This window comes from Dipteris shenzhenensis, chromosome 15 (assembly GCF_047967505.1).
Source record: "Dipteris shenzhenensis isolate YYH24624 ecotype China chromosome 15, Dip_SZ_1.0, whole genome shotgun sequence".
Taxonomy (NCBI): Eukaryota; Viridiplantae; Streptophyta; class Polypodiopsida; order Gleicheniales; family Dipteridaceae; genus Dipteris; species Dipteris shenzhenensis.
In genome coordinates, this window is record NC_141610.1 from 27,146,475 (window position 1) to 27,159,170 (window position 12,696).

At 41.6% G+C, this 12,696-nt stretch overlaps 1 protein-coding gene across 1 annotated transcript; it reads right to left on the minus strand.

Moving 5' to 3' along the window:
• Positions 1 to 8,745: 8,745 nt before the first annotated feature.
• Positions 8,746 to 11,161, minus strand: LOC147893617 (uncharacterized). Its single transcript, XM_087386271.1, has 4 exons — positions 11,005 to 11,161; positions 10,844 to 10,921; positions 10,644 to 10,739; positions 8,746 to 8,972 (listed from the first exon to the last, which is right to left on the minus strand). The coding sequence occupies exons 1-4, from the start codon at positions 11,005 to 11,007 to the stop codon at positions 8,895 to 8,897; spliced, it is 255 nt and encodes an 84-aa protein (XP_087242397.1). The 5' UTR covers positions 11,008 to 11,161; the 3' UTR covers positions 8,746 to 8,894.
• Between the last annotated feature and the right edge of the window lie 1,535 nt (positions 11,162 to 12,696).

Sequence of the window (12,696 nt, forward strand, 5' to 3'; positions counted from 1 at the left end):
TGGCATCTTAGTTCGAAGTTACTTTAGCACACAACTATGTTTTGTGTGCCCCGTGAAGGTGATTAAAGAACTTTCTGTTCTAACCTCTGATTGGGTAGCATTTTGTTCAACTAGCTCTATGTGCGCTTGTGCTTTGTTCTAGGTGTCCATGCTTGCTTTGCACCTATCAATTGTGCTTTAACGTGGCAACCAATTCCTCAAACTTGTACTCCTCCTACTACTCGCAAATTTTGCAAACTGCCTCTTTATTCTCTTGCAATCTAGCATGTTTGACCTCATCTTCCTTGACTCGAGCTAAAAAAGATTAAGAAAACCTGAAAGAACTCACTATGTGTGCACCCATGCTATATTGTGCATATATTGCACAAACTGACTTATAGGTAGCTACAAGTCAATAAAAAACAAAGAATTCTCTACTAAATCCTAGTACTAGAGCTTTGTTGAGTCCAAAAGAGACCAAAACTTGAAGGCACACTCAATGAAATGCATTTATGTGAAGACTAGCCTATCAAGACCTCCTAGAGATGCATCATATGAAAATGGCATGACATGCTTGGTCTAGCAAAGTGCAAAATTAGCAAATTCTTCATGCTCTAGCAACCTGATTCCTAAAAATGGCCAAAGTTATCGCCTAGCCCCCCAATTGGTACAAATGCACATAAGTGCAACTCATGTGAGTGAAGAAGTATTTTAGTAACGAAAAATAAGCCTACCATGTCCTTTGAGCTCGAATCAACTAAAGTTCCCTTGTGTACACCTTGCAAAGTTCCATACACATAGTGAGCATCACAAGTTGTAGAAAGTGTACTCTAGCCAATTGAGCATCTCAAGAGGGACCTAGATAACAAATACGCCTATCATACGAATTTACAATGAGCAAAATCCAGAGATTAAAACTCTCTTGAATAAGAGTTCACTCAAGTTTGCTAATCTGGCAGCAATCGCTACCTAAATAGTATGTGGAGAGTGAACTAATACCTCCATAGAATGTTGTGCAAGTGCCACAAAATTCCAAAGTGGTATAAGGAAATTTTGATACCCTAGATCCACACGATTATGTCAAAATGATAAAAAATTAGAGAACACTTGACTTGATGGAATAAAAAGTCCCTTTAAGTGACCATGCTCTGCAAACTCCCAAGGTCACTTGTACCCAAGCCCCAAAATTCATATAGGGCTTAGCGAGTGGAGCTCCTAGACAAAGATGGTCATCAAGGATCCATACAACAAGGCGAGGATATCGTATACTAAGAAAGTCACAAATTGACCACTCAATCTCAACCCGAGAAGGGTTTAAAACTGATGTGGATGAGAAGAAGGTTCTGGAATCCTAAAAATATGCAAAAGTGATAATAGGAGTAAAAATACATGCTAATCACCCAAAAGTGATTGATAAAAGGACTTAAAATACACAAATCACCCAACAGGGATGGATGCAAACCATAACCAAAGCTAAATCTCTTAGCTTGAAGTTAACTCTTGAGTTGATGGATCACTAGTCCATGCTTGTTGCATAAAGACCTTGCTAAAACACTCATGGTGTCATCATAAGTGCTAAGATAAATACCTTACTATAGTCAACACTCATGGCCTGTAACTCCTTAATTTGGATTTGAGAACCCTAAATTTGACACGATAATCACACTCGTTGAGCCATTTGGCTTCTATGCAACTAACATTTTCAAGACCTAGAAGGTGACTTAAGAGCTTCACTTAATGACTCCAAATGTTATGTGTAAAATAGTTCATGTTTCTCTAGCCGTTGAATATTTCCCTAATGTTCAAAAACCTCTGATAACTAGTTGGATAGACTCATGAAAAATACACTCAAGAAAAGAGCACAAACACTCACTCATAGACCATTCAAGTACCACAAAGAGGGTCTAAATCCTTCTAAGTGACAAGAGAAATAATTATATCAAAAAAATCAAAAGGATTATTCTTGGATCCCATCACAGCTCTGACCCAAAAAGTACACCTAGGAGAAACGCCTGCCATAAAGTTGACCAATGGAAAAGGGCAATTTTACTCAAGAGTATAATTAACACACACTGGCAAGGGGTGATCAAATATTCAAATCATCTTGGAAGAGGAAAATGGTAAATATAAGAATTAGGGGGTAGATATTAATGCAAGAGCTTAGTGAAAGGAAGATGATAATGTGGACACTAGCTCCACCCAACTCTTACAATACAAAGAAACACATACCCACCACCTATAAACTTAGACCAAAAGACTAGAAGTGTAGAGTATCCAATAGGAGTAGTCAAATCAACTAAAGAGAAAAAGGTGAAAGGCATTTTTGCAAAGAGCGTTAGGACTTCCCAATTAAAATATATCCCAATAGTGAATAAAGATCAATAAAACATCCACTCTTGACCATGCATGCAACTAAGGTATGAAAGATGGTTGAGACCAATCTACTTTAGAGATTTTACTTACACTTTGAATAAAATCTAGGATTTAACTTTCTCCATTAGTCAGTCCCATGGTTGAACAAAGAAGAGAGGAAGGTGAAATTCATAGGACAACCTAGATGCATGGCCATGCAATGATAGCAACAACAACAATAAGAAAAGAGCACATTTGGGAAAGCGAAATACAATCGGAAGGGAGATCCCAAGAGATTCTTGCAATTATTTAATATAGCTTGTAGAGCACATGCATATTAGTCATATAAAACCAACGTAGCTTGGTTTGCCACCTTCTTTGGATGAAGACCCATAATTTAATCTCTTGGTGGAAGAAAGAGTCGCCATAGCGTAATTGTATGCATCAATAGCATTATTTACAAACATTGCATACAATGTTTAGGAAACGACAACACAACAAGAAATTGTGTATAGACACTCACATAGCTCTATGCACAAGTGTCAACTCCCTAGGTGAAATATGACTGCTTTAATGATGACCTTGATTTCCAAATTGGCGGGTTGAAAGAGTGTGCAAGTTGTGATTATGGAAACTGGGAGCCATGAAGTACCTCCACATTTGAAGAAGCTCAAAGTTAAAGGAACAAGTCCTAGACCTATCAATTTGAAATTCCCTTGAAGGTCGATCCTACTTAAAAGTTTCACAGAGGAGAAATTGGATCCAAAGGCAAAATATGGTGCTTGCTGATCTTGAAAGTTCAAGTGAGGAAACAATATTAGGGAGGTGGAAGATGCCCCAATTAAAAAAAAAAAGAAGTATATGAGAGAAGGTCAAGTTTAGGTGATTCAAATTGCATCACCTATAAAATCTAAAAGACATGCATCATTAAAAGTCAGAATCATCTTGAATGACAAGACAATACAAATTCCTTAGAATTAGTTTGCCCTCCCTAATCAACATGTAATCTCTTTGAAGAAGAAAAAGGTTCTTGAGATTTGTGATGCCATGAGCACATAATAGTTGCAAAGTATAAAGCAAGAGCATGCTACCACATGGCACCCACATGTGAGCAAGTAGTGTACATACTGATAGCACAAAACAATATTACCACCTTGTAGTAGCCTATACATCATGAGGTTTTGAGAGTTGTGGTGCGATGAGCACAAAATAGTGGTGGAAAGGTATGAAGTAAGAGCATGTTGCCACATGGAAAGGTAACTTTCCCACACATGTGAGCAAACAATGTAACTTTTTACTCCACTCCTATAAGAGGAATTCATTTTCATGCAATAACATATGAAAGCTCGTAAGTTTCTACTCCACTCCTATAAGAGGAATTCATTTTCATGTAATAACATATGAAAGCTCTCGTGTTCTCTATGCATACAAGTCTCAATCTTGTAACGCAATTGAACTTGAGTCTATGCTTAGTTACTCTAGTTCCTAATCATGTTTTCACTTAGGATTCAGCACCCCAGATTAGTTTTTGCACATCAAAAGATCTGAGGTATTCATGTTTTCACATGGTATCAGAGCCTAGTCATGCCTTTGTCGTCCTTGTGGATAGTTTGAGAGGTTCCTTAATTGAGTAATATAGAACTTTTGTGTATCTTTTGAGAGTTTTGTTGTAAGGTCGTGAAGGTGATTTTCTTCCTTCTTCCAAACAGTTGAGAGAAAGGGGGGGGAGAGAGAGAGAGAGAGAGAGAGAGAGATGATGATGATGACATATTAGCATCATTGGGAGGCTAGTGAGACATGACCTACGAGACCTAGCAAGAACATTACTTATCCTCCTTTAACTAATCAAAAGGTTCAATTCTTATGCATTTTGTCATGATTTTTTGTATACGCTCAAATAGAAATGATAGGTTGATAAATTGGGTAATCAAGATAGAAAGTGCACTCTAGTATCAACGTACACTGGGCATAACGTAAAGTGTTCCTCATCTTTGATGTTATGACCTTCGCATAATGTGCATACTCAATCTAGACCATTCCATGCTTCGGTTTCAATGGCCAAATCATGGGAAGGAGTGTGAAGAAGTGTAATAGCTCGACCTTCCTTGGGTGGCATGGGAAGGACATTTTATTTTTGGGTGTGCCTTGATGTTGCTTTATTCATTCCCTAGTGCAAATAATACTTTAATTTCTACTCTTTGCATCCTCTTTCAATTTTAGCTCAAGTGCATCCACAAGATATGTTTCAATATCTACAATTAGCATATCATTTGATGGAAAATCTAGTAGTTTCTCCACATTCCAACTCTTAAACCATTTGCGGATGTCTTCTGTCCAACTAGAAGAGAGAATCTTGCTTTTTTAATCTTTTGTACTTTGCAACTTCTATTCCAAGTGTCTAGTGTAGACAATGTAGTTCCATTCTCTTAAGCTTCATCACGTATTTGTACACCCTCATAGTGGCTTCCATCTCAATATATTGTATGCCAGTTTCTAGAAGCATCATTGAGTAAGGAGTAGTTTCCTTGACCCCCAAGTGACATCTTTCTCAATGTATGCTAAACCTAAAACTTCCACTAGCAGTATAGTGTCCATTATTGGTTTGCCATGTTTGTAGGTTGGTTGAGTTACATGTAGATTTGAACATGTTGTAGCTAGTCCATCGTACCTTAGTTGGTGCTCCATGCATGCACTCCAATCCATGATTCTTTGGCACATCGATACCAAAGTATTTGAATGAGTTGACTATTTCAATTACGTCACCCTTACATGTGCAACGTGGGTAGATCTTTGGATGATTGGTTTTGATACGATGACATGCTTTTCCCACACTAACTCATAAGAAACTTGTTCCTCACAACCATCATCATCATCGTCATTAACAAGACATCAGGATGGATGAGGCTGTGGAAATGGAGGCATGAGGTCAACAATAGAACGCTGTCACCGCAATAGATCTACATGAGGAGCAAGCTGTGTTGTTAAGCACTCAACTTTCACGCATTCTCATTGTCTTTTGGCTTAGTCATCTTTGTGTTCATGCTATTGTGTTTCGTCTCATCCTTGTTCGTAGCTTTCCACCCTCAATAGGTATGGGCCCATGTATGCCTTCTTGATGATTGCTTATGGCCAACTCACCTAGCCACCTAAGTCCTTCCCACCCGCATACTCATCATGAGGATACCATGGATTTTGGTCCAATTTCCGTGCTCAACTCTTGAGTGCTTGAACAACTTTAAGGACCAAATTGAAGCCTATATTAGTGGAGATCTATGTGGTCCTAGAAGAAAACTATGGATAATCATCTCTAGCCAAGAAACGGATCTATCCATGAGCATCCAACTTCCTCTACAAGATGATAGCCGGTCTGTCACTTTGATAGTTACATCATCACCTATTGTCACAGACGAGGTGGAACATTTGGTCCAACCACCACATCTGCACTGAGTTATGCATTCCACTCGAGAAGCCATACCATATCGACAAGCCCATTGCATTTCCTGCATGGGATTTGACGAGAAAAACTAATTATTAGATTTGACTTTAGCAAGTCAAGTTCAAGACTGTGATGCAACTCATGAGGCACGGGAGATGCTGCATGCAACCTATGAAGACACAATGTTGGAAGCATCTTAACCCTCCAACGCAGCCTCAACAACTTCTCAACTAAAGGAAGGAGAGTTTGTCACTTCCCATATTGAAAAAATCAAGGCTCTTACTCAATAACTTGAAGTGGCAAGGCCTCCTATGCCTTTCGGACCAATTGGCCTTTACAATATTGGGGAGTATGCCCCCATCATTTGATTTGTTGGTCATGACAATTGAGGGTCATGGTGATGACATAACCATAAAAAATGTCACCACCCTCTGCTCCAACAAGAAGCTCGAAGAAAGACATGGCACCCACTAAAGAACATGCTCTACTTAGAGGACCTCTCGTAATCCCGAAGAAGAATTTCAACACCCACCCTAGTAAAAATGGTGCTCCAAACAAGTTCAATTACGAGAGGAAGAATGGACGAGACAGGAAGCAAGACACTTTCTGTTACTATTGTAACAAAGGAACTACACCCATGACTTTCCTAAACGTGTTGAGGACCTCAAGATGCACAAGTAGATGCGTGCTTACCTCACCCAAACAACTGATGGACCACTGGAATGTAGGAATCAAGTCATATACGAAATGTCTCACTATACGCTACACCATGAAGGACTTCCTATCCTTCATAGGCCGAGACAACATCCATGATTGTATACGTATTCAATTGGGTTCCCCCAACTCCCATTGGCAACGTACCCCTTATGAACTACGGTACGATTGCAAGCCGAGCATCACCCACCTCAAAATTTTTGGCTCATGTGCTCATCCATGTGCTATTAGACCAAAGGAACAAGCTCGACCCATGCACCACTAATGGGTTGGTTGTCGGAGGACATAGCTACAAATCCTTAAACCCCCAGACCACACAACAAATGCAATTTTCCAAAAGTTCGTGCTTTTCTTGGAGCTTGCCACATCCACATGCCCCATCTCCACTAACAAAATGTTGCCAACTGTCAATACAAGGGATATGTCCCCGCTCACCACATGTCGCAACTACTCTTCTATCAACACAACCTTTGATGTTAATGGGACACGGGAGCTCCTTGCTGACCATCAACCCCCAATCATTCCTCACTAGCTATCAGTGTCCCTCACTGCCATGGAAAACCCCCCACGATGCCCATGGATGTGGCTAACGGTCCACAAGCACAACTTGAACAAGGATACAATAACTTCCTCACCATCGACCTTGAGCTTCCAAGCTCGCCCCGTTGTCAAATACTTCTTTGCCCACTCTATGCCGCTCCACATGAGACCGTCACCCTCCCACTTGCTTTGATGAATCTTCTTGCTTGGTCGTAGACTCTCTACCCACGATCTCCTAAGATGTCCAAGCCTCTACTCAATGGGCTCATTGGGAGGCACCAATGGTGATGAGCTCCTATCAATTCAACAAAATCATACATGGGACATCGTCCCACTCCCACCAAACAGAAGGACAATTGCAAGCAAATGTGTGTTTAAGATCAAAATGCACCCCGAACGGAGCAATCTGTTGCTACAAGGCCAGATTAGTTGCCTGTGGTTTCATCCAGTAGGAGGGCATGACTACATCAATAGGTCTGCTCCAGTTGTGTGCATCACTTCAATCTGCCTTCTCATTGCGTATACACCACATTAACATGCACCAAATTTACATGCAGACAACATTCCTACACAGTGACCTCAGCAATATTGAACAGGAAAGTTACCTTCAGCATTTGTTGGGTTTTCCACATGAAATTGGTATTGTGTCGTCTCAAAAAGGCACTATGCAGATTAAAGCATGCTTCTAGATCATGGTACCTTAAAATTGATTCCTAATTTTTGCAACATGGATTTCAACATTATTATAGTGACCCGACCCTGTACGTTTGTATCTCTACGCTTTAATAAAATTCAAAAGCATAGATGTGCACTCTAAAATTTAGCATCACAAAACAAGAGGTGATAAACGTGGTTGAGAATCCTAGACTCCATATACTAAAGGTGATGCATATAAATGGCCAAAATTTCAACTAAAGAGACCTAAGTCAAACCATCTACTGAAAAAACATGACAAGGAAACAAACTCCAAGTATTAAGCACAAAACAGCTAAGCACAAAAAAAGAAAATATAGACATTTAATCACAAATAAATAATGAGGCAATAGTCACAGGAACGTGTTTGCTGCAAATGTTCTAATAAAAAACTCAAGCCCTCAATATGTGCAGCCTCATACAGTCTAAAAACAGCAGTTGTCAGTGATAAAATTCTTTTCCATATTCAAGCAAGAAATACGCATTCAGGTGATACAAACTTACACTTACACACCATATACCTAGATGAATCCAGGAACATTCCCAAACTCATCCTCTAAAAACACAACATAGTGCAGTTTCAATCTCATGATAGTCACTCACAAGGTTGAAAACCATAAACTCCATCATGCATAGCAGGGACTAGCTACTATGACATCCCCACTGACGTCATCAGCGCCCAACAGTGGGTGTAGACCATAGTATAGAAATATGCTCTCACACATACAAATCCACACACCCACACATACTTGAGCATCAATTTATACAAAGTCTTCATACTGAGTTTCTGTCGGCACTCCAGAGGTGAAGGGCAGACTCAGTCATGATGAAGGCTAGCACTAAAGGAGAAGGCTAATCAAAAGGTAGTCCAAAATCTCTTCATTCAAGCTACAACTGCTTGTGAAGTCTAAACATTTTCATTTTAGTCTCTCCCCAACGAGCATCTAAATCTAATTCTAGCTGATAGGGCAACGCACCATTTAAGATAGAAAGAATTATCACAATACCAGCAGGCTGCAACTTGGAGTTGTGTCGTTCATTGCTTTCAATACATTAAAGCCATAATAGAGTTGTGTCGTTCACTGCTTTCAATACATTAAAGCCACTGGAGTCTTCTATGGGCAGAATTCTTTAAACGTATATTGCCTTGAAACGTGAAATGTACAAAAGTATACCAATGTCATTCGCTTTTACCAACATGGTGTTCTACTTGCTGCTGGTTAGAAGAATTAACCAATGACTCAGATAAAGGGTTCATCTGCAAAAGATAAGTGCTATATTAATACTCTCTCTCTCTCTCTCTCTCTCTCTCTCTCTCTCTCTGTGTCTGTCTGTCTGTCTGTCTGTCTGTGTGTGTGTGTATGTGTGTGTGTTGCACCCTCATGGCCTTCCCCTACTCTGCTTGCAGGTGACCTGTCCCCTCATCCCATACTCCATACTGTCGGTGGGCCCTCGGGCTGCCTGCGCCGTTTGTGGGCAACGTTTCTTCTTTGGCTGCATAGGTACTGGCTTCAGCAAGTGACTCCTTTTCTCTGACAATATTGCTCCAACACAGAACAAAACTATTACAAAAAGCCACGTCAAGTATAGTACATATGCAGCCACACACTGAAGCCAGATTTGTACCCAGGTGAGGATACTTGTCGCTCCTACAGAACCTCTTCCTCTGCTTGCATACTTCTTGCTAAGGGGTTCCTTCCAATGGTTGAGGGAAATGAAACCATATGACCCCTTTTCTAGGTGAGGGGCTCCACCCACCTTGGGCCCACTGACCACCTTGTACCTGGCCAACCTGCCTTGTTGGTCGACCAGAACCAGGGCTATAAAAACCCCAGCCATAGAAAACATATGGGGGCTCACCTCCAGCCCGTAGTCTAGGCTACCCAACCCACATGGCTGGACTTTTATGCCCACATGGCAAGCTATGCTTCTGCCCATGTGGCAGCCTGCAGTGCTGTCCACGTGGCAGCTATTTTGCTGCCGATTTGGCAGTCCATGCAGCCTCTTCTACAGCTCTCCGTCTTCTCAAATCTGCCCATGTGGCACCTCTCGATTGTGTCCACATGTCAACGTGATCATTCCCTTGCCTACTGCAGCAGTCCTAGTACAGCTCCTCCTCATGTGGGGAATCATAGGTGGGGCAGTGGCCCATCTACCTAACCAATTAGAGCTTAAGGGAATAAAAGTTCGATGGGCTGAGTTCATCCAGAAATTTGATTTCCATGGTAGAGAATTTCCTAAGCCGAATGCCAATGATTAACTAAATGAGTTCTACTCAATGCTTTGCTCTTCCCTGCCTGTAGGAGGCGAGACAGGCTTGCAACCAGCCGCCCTCCTCCATAGACTGATTTGTTGCCTTTGGCGTGCATAAAGGCTGAGTACAAAAGCTGGAATAGATGGCTGCTGGAGAGGTAATACACTTACCCTCAAACATCCTTGGGCATTGAACTCAAGGCTTGCTACTGCTACGTTTTCAGAGGGTGTCTGTCTACTTCTATGTGCTGGGCTGCTGCTCCTGCTTGATACTGAATGAGAAGTGGGAGACCTTTATAAGGGTTCAGCGCTCTCTATTCTGCTTGCCAACCCCAGGGCGGACTGACAAGTCTGCTGGTCCACCGTAACCATTGACAGGTGCGCTCATGCATGGCTGCTCTTCTGATGTGCCACGTGACTCTGCATTCCCTCTCTGCTGCTGCGTCTGGCTTTGGCGCCTTCTGTGACCGCTGCATGGCATGATACATACCCCAAGGCAACCCTCCAACGTTGCCTGTGCTGCATCTGGCCTTGGCAGCCCTAAGGCTGCTTTGCCGGTATCAATTGCCATTGGTGCTTGTAAACTATTACACCAAAATACGGCACTGTTGAATACAAGAGACAAAACAACACATGAACCTTTCAGATAAATTACGAAGCAAGCTATCAAACACACCTGGGCCGACTTGATGTTGGTGGGTTTGTAGGGACAGGCCGGAGGGACGCGTGCAGGTGGCTTGTATTCCCGGCCAAAGACGCCATAAATTTTAGCCTGAGGCGAACCAATGTTTGCCAATCAAGCCTCAAAATATACAAATGTTGATAAGGTTTGAGATCGGAATGGCGAGGTGATAAGTGCAAGGTTTTGAAGTTTACCATAAGAAAGTCGAGGATTTTGGGCAAAATGCTGAGCAGGGGAATGACGAATAAGGGCAACAAACACACCAAGCAGACCTGCAAGTGAAATGGGCAAGATCCATTGAGACCAAGGAAAACCCTAAATTAGGAAGAGCAGAGAAAATGATGAGAGCAAATACCATGGTGATTGAAGAACGGGCTCAGCTTGCAATACAATTGAACTTTACATTTGAAGCACAGCACTTGGTAACTTGACTTCCAACTTCTTCTCGTCCCTTAGAGTTGGTCGCCTTTACATCGTCATTTTCTTCCCCAACCCAACCCCGAGATCACCACATCATTACATTTGGTTTAGCCTTCAGCTAGATGTTGGTGCAGCCTTTTTTAGCATTCATCCATGGCGAACATGGCCTTCATGAATTCGGAATTCAAATTCGAAGCTATCTCGGCCACCATCCACTAGTAATTGGGAGCTACTTTTTGTTAGCACTCCCTCCATAGGAATGAGTGGCGAAATTTCCCCATGGATTCTTGATTTTGGGTGGAAAAGTGTGAGCCAAGCTTTTATGAAATTAGAGCCTTTTATGAAAAATTGAATCCAAATTAGGCATTTTGAAGCAACAGTCAGACGAGTGCTAGTGTTGTTTGCTTTTTCACTTTAGCAGTGGAGTATTTCTTGCAAAACATAGGTTCTGGCAACGTTTGCATTGGTCGAAGCCAGTGTTATTACTCCACCATTTCAAGGTTGGTTGTTTGTTTAACCTTTTCTTTGAGCTACTTTTGTTCTCTCAATTTTCTATGGTATCCTAATTGGCTTCTTTGGGCATCATACATGACAGACATGATTTTAGATGTTGAAGGTGTGAGTAAGAAATAAGCCTAAAAATGACGTTCCAAATCCCTAAGTCATCGCCCTTAAGTTGTGGGCATATAATTTGTGCATTTCGAGCGGATTGGATGCAAATTCGTATCCTTGGCCTCCAACATGAGAAATTCGAGGGTTATCTGATTGTGGGCCTTGCACTAAAGGTGGCGTGAACTGTGTCTTTTTTTGGGCACTTTCCCTACTCTCAAATCTTTCATTGCGATCACCCATTCATCTTGTGTCCATTGGCATAGTGAAAGTGTTAAGATTGGAGATCTAGAGCAATCAACTACAAGGACACTCCTTCCTCTCAAAATTTTGGTTCTATATACACATCTTCATTCCAATTATCATCACTCAGGCCATGGCTGCCTTACATGGGTGTGCTCTACGTTATGCCTTCCCAACTCCCCTACTTTAAATCGGCCTGCTCTTCATATTATCACTCACTCACTCTCAGAGCTGAGCCATCCAAGATTACTCTTGGATATTCTCTCAAACTCAATGGCACCTGGACTTCTCCCAATGGCATTTTTGTTGCACGATTGGTATCGATCGATCACGAGGCTATGGTTTTGGCATACGGTACACACTTTTTTCCTAGACACTCATTTGGTGGCCAACCGTTGTTGATGAAGGTTCATCTATGACATTCACGTCTAATGGTTCTTGTTCCACCATTTGTCAAGCATCTGCTAAGCATCTAAACTTAAAGACCAGCTTAATAGCGAACATAGCATTCGCAAGCAATTATGCACAATCAATTGGCTTTCATGCCGATCAAGGCTATAGGAGCGTCCTTCCTGACTTAGCTCCATGGCATCCAAGCAATCCCATTTCATTCCCCCACTATTCCTTCATGTTTTGATTGTCTCAAGATATCAATCTGAGGCTCCCTTTAGGCCAATATTATGTGCCACACTTCACCAAAAGTGCAGGCATGAATACACCTCCTAGCTTTGCCAACCTCTCGCATGAGTATTTGTGGACTCAAGTCATCATCTCT

Coding starts and splice junctions, on each gene's coding strand:
- LOC147893617 (XM_087386271.1), bottom strand. Junction 10,740..10,843: donor AAATCCTCGACTTTCTTATG/GTAAACTTCAAA, acceptor GGTTCGCCTCAG/GCTAAAATTTATGGCGTCTT. Junction 8,973..10,643: donor CCAACATCAAGTCGGCCCAG/GTGTGTTTGATA, acceptor TATCTTTTGCAG/ATGAACCCTTTATCTGAGTC.